This window comes from Impatiens glandulifera, chromosome 5 (assembly GCF_907164915.1).
Source record: "Impatiens glandulifera chromosome 5, dImpGla2.1, whole genome shotgun sequence".
NCBI lineage: Eukaryota > Viridiplantae > Streptophyta > Magnoliopsida > Ericales > Balsaminaceae > Impatiens > Impatiens glandulifera.
This window is the reverse complement of record NC_061866.1, coordinates 42,347,772-42,358,556: the sequence shown is the minus strand read 5'-3', so window position 1 is coordinate 42,358,556 and position 10,785 is coordinate 42,347,772. Positions and strand designations below refer to the sequence as shown.

The window sequence follows — 10,785 nt, the reverse complement described above, 5'->3', positions numbered from 1 at the left end:
ATGCTCTTGTTATTCCCAATAAGACGGCTCGGTAACAAATCGCCTCTTCCAAAGCACGCCCCATTCGTTCTGCCCGCAACAATCCAATATAATCATAATATTTAAATGTTCTCCCCTTTTTAACATAGTCCAAGTTTTCCATGACCTCTATTGAAGGTACTTTTTTTAAATATAAATTTTTTATTTTTTTTATTTATGACCCAAACAAATTGTTATATTTTTTTAATTCAATTAGTTCAATAAGATGTTTGAATAGATTAAAAAAATAATATATAAATATTTGACTATTTCACGGCATAGCTATTTGATCAATCTTTTGGATAAAAATAAAAACAAACAAACAATAATAAATACATCTCATCATGAATGAGCTAAACCTAGTTCAACATTGTTGGATATTCTGTCAGTCAACATTCTACTAGGAATCTCCTTAAAATTATTCCAACATAAATTGTGATATTAATATAAATGAAATCCTATGTACCACCTTTTATATATATATATATTCATATATATATATATATATATATATATATATATATGAATATATACTACACATTAAATCTTATTACATTATAACTTTCACTGAAATTAAATGTAATTAAATGATATTTTCACGATTTAAATATTCATATTTAGATAAATAAAGAAAATATACAGTTTGAAATCGAGTACAAAATTCAAATATGAAAAAGCTATATATATGAACCTTGGTGCACGAGGATCTATTTTTGTTGCAACAAATCAAAACAGTCAAAGCTCTCGAACTAGTTGGGATCAATTTTACATGAATTTTGTAATTTAATCTAATTATTTTACTCATGAATTAAGAAGCTATTATATGTTTACTTCAAATGATTTAGGAGTTTTTGACTTTTGCTGGGTGAAAAATTAACGAGATTTATCTAATGATATAGGCTGCTTTAGGTTAAAGTATATATTTCAAAGTTTAGCGGACTTGATGATGGTTTTGTCTTAATTAATAATCAATTTAAATGTGAAAAGGAAATTTTGTGAGGAGAAAACAACTTGTCAAAGCCGGCTGAATAGAAAACAACAATAGCAACCATCAAAAATTGTGAACATATTAATTATATATACACTTAGCCCTACACAAAAGGTTTTTGTCAAGTCCTTTTAAGTCTCTATATAATATTTGTCCCATACAAACCACTCATCTCTCCTCATTTGAGACAAGCTAACCCTAGAAAATCTTCTATATTTTCGTAAGCATGGATCGAACAAAGACTGCAAGTCCACAATCATCGATTGATCACGAGTCAACAGATAAAGTCACCACTTTCGTTGGCCGATTCTATGAGTGCAATTTCTGCAAGGGACGATTCACAAATGCTCAAGCCCTAGGAGGGCACATGAATATTCACCGGAAAGAGAAGGCCACCAAAGCCTCAAGATCAAAGGCCGGGAAAGATGATCAAAAGCATCATCGTGATCATCTTCATCACGTGATCGACTATGATCATCATCATCATCATGAAAACTCGTGTGGTTCAAACCGTTTCTCGTCTAGTAACGTTCATGAAGTGAATATGGGTACGAATTTGAGCCTAACGATTGGGAAATTGTATCATGATCAAGATGTTGAAGATCAGATCGGATGGAATCAAATTAATGGAAATCATGAATTGGATTTGGAGCTTCGTCTTGGTTATAAATAGTTGGAGCAGAGCTTTGTCATTGCATACGAAACTCAAAAAGGGAGAAGGAAGAAATAGAAGAACCTATATCGAGATAAGTGTTTTATGTGTTTTTGAAGTTACATACCAATATTGTACAATCTTTTTTTCATTAGTATCTTAAAGATAACAAGAACAATGAAGCATACTATAAAGGTACTATGTTTTAATATTTGTTTTAAATGATGCAACAACTTCATTACATTTATTGTAATGGAGGTACTATGTTCTATTGTTCATTTAATTTAATGATATTGAATGCAACTTAATTAGGGTTTGATCACATTTTCCTTTGATATTGATCATGTTTCTTACTTCTATAATAGATACTTATGATGTTTTGGTTCAAGTTTAATATCAACCTTCTTTAAAAAAAAGTATGGTTCATGATGAATATACAATGAACAAACCACATGATCGATTCATCGAGAATGTGCAATACGAAAAATAAGTGTTTGTCTTGAGCATGGAAATAGATATAACCTAATTAACCTTTGTTAATTGCTTTAACCTTTGTTAATTGCTTCTATTCTTCTACCTTTTATTGATCATTGACATAGATTATATATGATATAGTTTCATTTGGCTTCTCAAGTGTTCATTGTTATGTTTAGCTTGATTTGTCATTGAAGAACAATTTAACTAAAAGGAATACATAAACATATAATACAATCATTTTGTTTAGGCACATAAAATTAAACTATTAGGAGCTACATTTCTCAAAAAAATCAAGTTAAGCACTTTTGTTGGAATTTATATTTTTTTTCCTTTTAAAATAAATAAACTCATTCTTTTCTTCTTCTTTTTTTGCTTCCATTTTTAGTGGGCAATGAATTTTGTGTTAATCTTCAACAATATGAAAACTCATGAGTACTGTTTTTTTTAATTTGTGAATGATTGTACTAAATTAATAAACATAATTTATTATTAGAGATTGTTGGTTACCCAATTAATGCAGAGTTAATTAAGCACCAAGAGAAAAATGAACATGTACATATAGTTTACAAACCAAGGAAAAACTAGATTAAATCATAGCTAACTAAACTTGTGTAAATCTTCCATAATTTTGCATCAAACCCTTTTAGTATTTTCACTCCCCAAAGTAAACTCCACTTTTTTTAAACCGGGTGTATTGAATAGGGATGTTCAATATTTGGTTCATATCCGACCGACGAATGGATACGGACGAATTCAAATAAGCCGAATTCGAATTACATTTTCGATTTTTGAATCAAATTCAAATACGGTTTTTTGTTTGATTTTCGAGTTTAGGTTTCAACTCAAAAACCAAACCGAAAACCAAATTCATTTTTTATTATTTATTTTTATTATGTATTATATAATTTATTACATATTATATATTAAATTATCATGGACCTCCTATTAAATTCCTGATATCCAGCCCAATAATTCAGTAAATCTATAATCTCTCATTTATTTTCCTCTTTCTCTAGTCGTCCAATTTCATAGTTTTTGTGGACTTCCTCACCTCATCTCTAACTTTAAGAATATATAAATTCTTCACAAATCTAGCAATTTCACTAAGAATATCACCATCATCATCAACACATCTACACCGCCATATATTGTCGTCATCAACACTGTTTTACTTTCATCGTTCAATCGTCAAATATTGACGGTGATTCACTAAACTTAGTTTGCGTGATTTATATTCTTATGGGTAGATGATATTCAATATTTAGTTTAAACCGAATATCCGACCGAATTTGAATTTATTCAAATCGGTTTAATTTTCGAACTTACTTAAAAAAAAATTCGAAGAACCCAAATCGAAACTCGAATAACCCGAAAATTAACACCCTTAGTATTGAGATATCTTGTTGTTGTAACTATAGAGTTCGAGATTCAAGAGATCATGCATTCCTTACCGTTATAATTGTGAGTTACCATTTTTCTGAATCTTTTATATTTATTTATTTTGCTTTGATGTTGATTCTCCTAATAATTGTGTACTTTGAATTTTTTTTATTCTCTTTTTCAAATTAATTGCATGAAAAAGCTTTGACTACCTTGTTGAGGCTGGGCTTTCAGGATAAGTTGTGAATATGATGGATCATGTTAAAACAGCCCTAAACCAAAAGACATGTTTTTTTGGCCCAATGGGTCAAGCATATCATCTAACACTAAGGATATCCTAATTGGGCCTGGAAATCTTTGTCCTTTTAAAAAAATATATTTATCTCCATTTAACATTTTTAAAATTTTACAAAATTATAAATAGCAAAGTTTAATTTAACTAAACTCTTAAATTATTTTAACTTCAAGAATATAAAACAAATTTATCTAAAAAAAAATTATACTAAGAAAAAAATTCAAAATAATATTATTTATTTAAATAAATAAATTTATGTAATTGATTTAATAAATATACTTAGTTTTATTAGTATTAATTTTAATTAATTTCATATATAATTGATGAGTTTTTTACCATTTTGTTGGATTAATTGGATTAATGGGATAAATTTTATCCTTTAAAATATATTAATTTCATATATAATTATATATATGAGCAATATTTTTTTTAAATAAACTCTTTTAATTTAGAATAAATAAAAATTGTTTAAACTCTTAGTTTTGATTTGATAGGTTAGCTGCTTAATTAGTTTTCTGTAATAATCTTGCATTTGTTTTTAATGATTTTCTTCTTTATGTGTGGAGTGTAGAGATGAAGAGCTCCTTTGATTTTAATTTTTCTTTTATTAAAATCATTTCTATTTACTGTTCCTTATTTTTCTTTAATAATCCAAAAATCAAAATATTAAAATATTTTTACTTTATTCTTATCAATTTTAAATAAGTCGAATCGTCAAATCGATATTCTCTATTGAGTCATTGAGATTTCAGATATTTGTTTTCAAAACCTCAAACTTGAGGCGGTTTATTGTTAAAGTTATATGAATCTTTCAAACATCGTTAACTTATTATTTACGTGATATTTATAAATAAATAATACTCATGTCATTAATTTAACTACCGAATTTTAGCGAATTTAGGATTTTGATTACAATTCTCCAAAATTCCAATTGTCCCTTAACAAGGAGTCTCAACTTAACAATTCGGCCTAATTCAACAGATTAAAAACTCAAATAATCTTTTATTTATTTATTTTTTATTTTTTTGGTATGAATATGTTTTTTAAAAAACACAACATCAAACAAGATCTAATAGTTTTGATATAGTTAATAACAATAATAATATCTGGTTGTGCGGACCACATTAAATCTTGATAGGTTCTTTGAATGAAGAAAAGATTGCAGTTATGGTCTTCTTCCGTGGCCCTTTCTTTCTCTGACCACCGGCCATTGTCCCCTGACCAAAATTCTCAACCAGTAGATTCTTCTTCTCATTAAAATCTCATCAAATTGTATTTTACTTATTATTCAGACCACTTGTTATTTCATATTATTATCCAATCCAATCCAATCAATCAAACCTCACTTCGAGTATAGATTCGTATCGAGACTTACTTACTAGTATAACCCTAAAATCACGACTCGTCAATATGGTATGTTTTTCGGACAATTTTTATAATGTTTTTGTCGTTATATCGTTTTGCATTAAAACATTTTCAAAAAAAATATCAATTTGGTTACAAATTAAAGATATTATATGAATCTCACACACATGGTTTGTTTATATGCACCCATCACATCTTCAATGGCTATATATATATATATATATGGTATGGGAACACCCCCATTCTCTTAGGCTTGGTTTGATGTTAAGTCATATATATTTGCAAAGATTCATTTACAATAGTAAGTTGGATTTTATCGAAATGAAATTTCATTTGTTTAGATTGATGCGTTACTAGTTTGTTTTAATCTCATTTGTGTGTTACCATATATAAACATGTTTTGATGCATTCGACCTAACTACTTTTATTTGAAAACGACCATTCAATAAAGAAAATCATTAATGAATTTCAAAATACATTAGCTAGCAAGCTAGGTCATCTTATTGTAGTTTCAAAGTTCAAAATTTTGGATTTATTTAAATTTTTATACATTTGTCACATCACATTAGTTGTAAGTTACATTTGATTATGAAAGAAATTGGAAAAAAAAAAGAAGCCAACTCGCATGGAAAATAATTTAGGTAATAATCATCACATGTGCAAAGAATGGTCCATAAAAAGGATAGTTTGATCTGTATTTTCTATTTGACTTAGTTTCTTAGTCCCATTTGTGTTTTTCTTTTCTTTTCTTTTTTCACCTAAAGTATGGGTTCTTTGATCTCAAATTATCGAAAAACAGTAAATTCAACTGTTTGGCATCAAACACGCCCTAAGAAAACAGTGGAAATCATTACTAAAAAAGAATTAAAATGAAAATACACTCCAATGAAAGTTGAAGATGGTGACACCAATATGTTAGGAATTTCAAGTTGAATAATACTTCCTATTGAAATCAATTGATCTGATTAATTTCACAAGTCAACCAAATCATACTAGCAGATCAGCAAAGTAATAAAGAACACCAGATTTACGTGGAAAACCCTCTCAACACGGAGGGTAAAAAACCACGGGGCAAAACCAACAGATTTCACTAATCAGTAAGAAACCGATACAATTGTTCCTCTCAACTTTCAACCTAAAGTTGAGGTATACATACAGAGAAACTAATTTCATTCAAACCCAAACAAATCTAGGTTTGAGAAAACATGAAATTCCCTTTACAAGTAAGAGAGAAATGAACCTGAGGGTAATCAAGACAAAGAAGGTGATACTCTGTTCTCCTTCTCTTCTTCTTCCTCTATATCTTCTTCCCTTCTTCTTCCTCTGTATTTTCTTCACTCTGTTTCTCTTGATCTCTTCACAGAACTCTCTCTGAAAATTGTGGTAGAGAGAGAAACAAAATTAGGGTTTATTTGGTTTTATATTGCCTAATTGGGCTGGACCCATAAGGCCCAACAATCTCCCCCTCCAGCCCACGGAGAGAGGCACACCGATCTTCAAGTCATCACTTGGTATTCACGCCGACAAACCGACAACAAAGCTCAAACTTGTCTTTTGGAACTATCTTCGTAAACATGTCTGATGGATTCTTATCAGTGTGAATTTTCTTCAGCTTCATCTGCTGGCTTTCTATTGCATCTCTTAACTAATGAAATCTCACATCAATATGCTTAGTTCTGGAATGATATGTAGCATTCTTGCTCAAATCTATAGCACTCTGGCTATCACAGAAAACAACTGCATCTTCTTGTTGCATACCAAGCTCCAAGAGAAATCTAATCAACCACAATAGCTCTTTACCAGCTTCAGTGGCTGCAATGTATTCTGCTTCTGTGGTTGACAAAGCCACACATTTCTGCAGTTTGGATTGCCATGACACGGCTCCCCCTGCAAAAGTAAACACATAACCTGAAGTGGATTTTCTGTGATCCAGATCTCCAGCCATATCAGAATCAGTGTAACCTTCTAGCACATGTTCACCATTTCCAAAACTCAAACACAAATTGGAAGTGCCTCTTAGATATCTAAGAATCCATTTCACTGCTTCCCAATGTTGTTTTCCTGGATTAGAAAGGAATCTGCTTACCACACCGACTGCATAAGCTATATCTGGCCTAGTGCAAACCATTGCATACATCAAACTCCCTACAGCTGAGGAGTATGGCACACTTGACATTTCATCCTTTTCTTTTTCTGTTGATGGACACAACTTCTTGCTCAATTTCAAATGGCTAGGAAGTGGACAACTTACTTTCTTTGCTCCTTGCATGTTGAATCTTTCAAGCACCCTTTCAATGTACTTCTCTTGTGACAACCAAAGTCTCTTAGCCTTTCTGTCACGAGTAATCTTCATGCCCAATATCTGGCGTGCTTGACCCATGTCTTTCATTTCAAATGTCTTGGACATCTCTTTTCTTCAACATAGCTATAAACAGAGCATCCTGTCCTGCAATCAACATATCATCAACATAAAGTAAAAGGATTATAAATTTTCCATTAGGAAATCTTTTGAAGAAAACACATGGATCTGCCTTGGTTTTCTGGTACCCATGACTCATCATAAAGGAGTCAAATTTCTTGTACCACTGTCTCGGGGCTTGTTTCAAACCATATAGACTCTTCTTCAATTTGCAAACCATGTTTTCTTTTTCTTTCACTTCAAATCCCTCTGGTTGCACCATATAGATCTCTTCTTCAAGGTTACCATGAAGGAATGCAGTTTTTACATCAAGTTGTTCAAGTTCAAGATCTAGGCCAGATACTAGACCTAACACTGCACGAATGGAAGTCATCTTTACCACTGGTGAGAAAATTTCCCCAAAGTCGATGCCCTGTTTCTGTCCAAAACCCTTTACGACCAGTCGGGCTTTGTACTTCATAAGTTCTCCATTTTCATCTCTCTTTAGCTTGAACACCCATTTATTTCTCAAGGCCTTTCTGCCCTTAGGAAGCTCCACAAGCTCATATGTGTCATTTTCTTGCAATGACTTCATCTCGTCTTTCATTGCATCATGCCACTTAACTTTGTCTTTATGAGCTTGTGCCTCCTGAAAACTTTCTGGCTCTCCTTCTTCTGTCAACAGGATATACTCTGAAGAATGGTATCTTTTAGAAGGTTGGTGCTCTCTCTCAGACCTTCTTAATGGGGGCTCTTCTGGCTCCTCTTGACGATGTTGCTCCCCCTGCTCAGGAACACCATAAACACTCTCATCATCATTACTACCATTCATGTCAGAGGTTTCCTCAGTGACTTCTTCATTTTGTTCATCTTCATCCGTTACTGTTGACTGTACATGTGAAGGAATTGGTATGAGTTCTATGGACTCATCAACCCTCTCTGACTTCTCAATTATTTCTGGACTTATCCCTGTCTGACCTTCAAAGAACACAACATCTCTGCACCTGACAATTCTCTTCTTTTCTGAGTCCCATAACCTGTACCCAAATTCTTCATTTCCATATCCAAGGAAAATACATGGAGTTGCTTTATCATCCAACTTGGATCTTTGTTCCTTTGGAATATGCACATATGCTTTGCATCCAAACACCCTTAGATGTGAGTATGAAACATTCTTCTTAGACCATACTGTTTCTGGTATCTCGAATTTCAAAGGAACAGATGGCGACCTGTTTATGAGATAGCAGGCTGTGCGAACTGCTTCTCCCCAAAACTGTTTTGGCAACTTTGCCATCTTCAGCATGCATCTCACCTTTTCTACAATGGTGCGATTCATTCTCTCAGCCACACCATTGTGCTGCGGAGTTCCAGGCACTGTCTTCTCATGTCGAATACCATATTTGGTACAATATGTTTTAAATTCCTTGGAGGTATACTCTCCCCCGTTATCAGAGCGAAGACATTTCAGCTTACTGTCTGTCTCTCTTTCTACCATGACATGGAACTCTTGAAAGTAATTGAATACCTGGTCTTTTGTTCTCATAAAATAAACCCACACCTTTCTAGACGCATCATCAATAAATGTTAAAAAATATCGATTGCCACCCAATGACTCCACTTCAAAAGGACCACACACATCAGAATAAATCAAGTCTAACACATTATGTTTTCTTTCTGATGTCTGACTAAAAGAGACTCGATGTTGCTTACCAAATGGGCAGTAGTCGCATAGATCCAGAACCTCATCTTTGGTTGAGGGGATGTGCAGCTTCCTCACCAGAATTCGCAGCCCTTTCTCACTCATGTGGCCAAGGCGTTGATGCCACAGATTTAGAGAGCTTTCAGCTTGTACTGCATTCAGATCATCTTTGAGTACCTTCACATGTGTTCTGTACAATGAATGCCACGACTTCCCTTTTGCTACAATCATTGATCCTTTGCTGAGTTTCCATTCACCACCACCAAGATAATGCTTGAATCCATCTTTGTCCAATGCATCACCTGATATCAAATTTAGACGTAAATCAGGAATATGCCGCACATCTTTCAGTGTTAACCGATGCCCCTGTTCTGTCTGCAAATAAATGTCACCAATACCCACAATGCTTGAGTGACTAGTATTACCCATCTTCACTGTACCAAGATCTCCAGCCTTGTACGTGGTGAAAAACTCTTTATTCGGTGTAGCATGATAGCAAGCACCTGTATCAACTATCCACTCAACTCCTTGGTGATCTTCTACATGTAGATATTGTTCCTTTTCACAAGAAAGAATAACTACATCCTCTGCAGTTACTGTGGCTGTGGTATTTCTGTTTTCATCATCTTTCTTCTGATTTTTGCCTTCATTCTGTAGTCTTTTCCAGGCTCTACAATTTTTCTTCATGTGACCTTCTTTACCACAGTGATAACATTCTCTCCCCTTAGATTTTGATCTGCCTCTTGACTTGCTATGGCCTCTTGATTGTTGTCGGTGTTCAGCTCTTCCCCTGTTCTCTGTGACTAGGGCCTGTGCACTATTTGTATTAGTTGACTTCCTTCTTGTCTCCTCATTGAACAAGCTGCTAGTAACTATACTCATAGTAAGCACACCATTCGGAGCTGCATTACTAACAGTCACAACCAATGTCTCCCAACTGTCAGGCAATGATCCCAATAGCAATAAGGCTTGTAGCTCATCTTCTAAGGTCATCTCCATCACTGATAATTGATTAATCAAGCTCTGGAACTCGTTTAAATGCTCAGCAACACCTGTGCCTTCTCTAAATTTCAGATTTACCAACTTTCGGATCAGAAACGCTTTGTTACCTGCCGTCTTCTGCTCATACAATGACTCTAGCTTCTTCCATAGCTCATGAGCACTTTTCTCACTTGCTACATGGTGATAAACACTATCATCAAGCCATTGTCTGATTGTGCCGACTGCTTTCCGGTTCAGTTTTATCCAATCAGCTTCAGCCATCTCTTTTGGCTTTGCACTATCTCCTTCAACTGGCTCATACAGATCCTTACAATAAAGGATGTCCTCCATTTTGGATTTCCAAATCTGCCAGTTATTGTTTGTCAGCCTGATCATAGTGCTACTGCCTTCCATCTGAACCTGAGGGAAAAACACTCTTCAATAGAAAGTAAACCTAACAGCTCTGATACCACTTGTTAGGAATTTCAAGTTGAATAATACTTCCTATTGAAATCAATTGATCTGATTAATT

The 10,785-nt window shown here is 33.3% G+C and overlaps 1 protein-coding gene across 1 annotated transcript; it reads left to right on the top strand.

Moving 5' to 3' along the window:
* Window positions 1–1,232: 1,232 nt before the first annotated feature.
* On the top strand, window positions 1,233–1,679 carry LOC124939400 (transcriptional regulator TAC1-like). The gene has a single exon (XM_047479879.1). The coding sequence runs from the start codon at window positions 1,233–1,235 to the stop codon at window positions 1,677–1,679; it is 447 nt and encodes a 148-aa protein (XP_047335835.1).
* The last annotated feature ends 9,106 nt before the right edge of the window (window positions 1,680–10,785 follow it).

What these genes read in the sequence shown, in the direction of transcription:
- LOC124939400 (XM_047479879.1), top strand. Translation starts at nt 1,233, where the DNA reads ATGGATCGAACAAAGACTGCAAGTCCACAATCATCGATTGATCACGAG.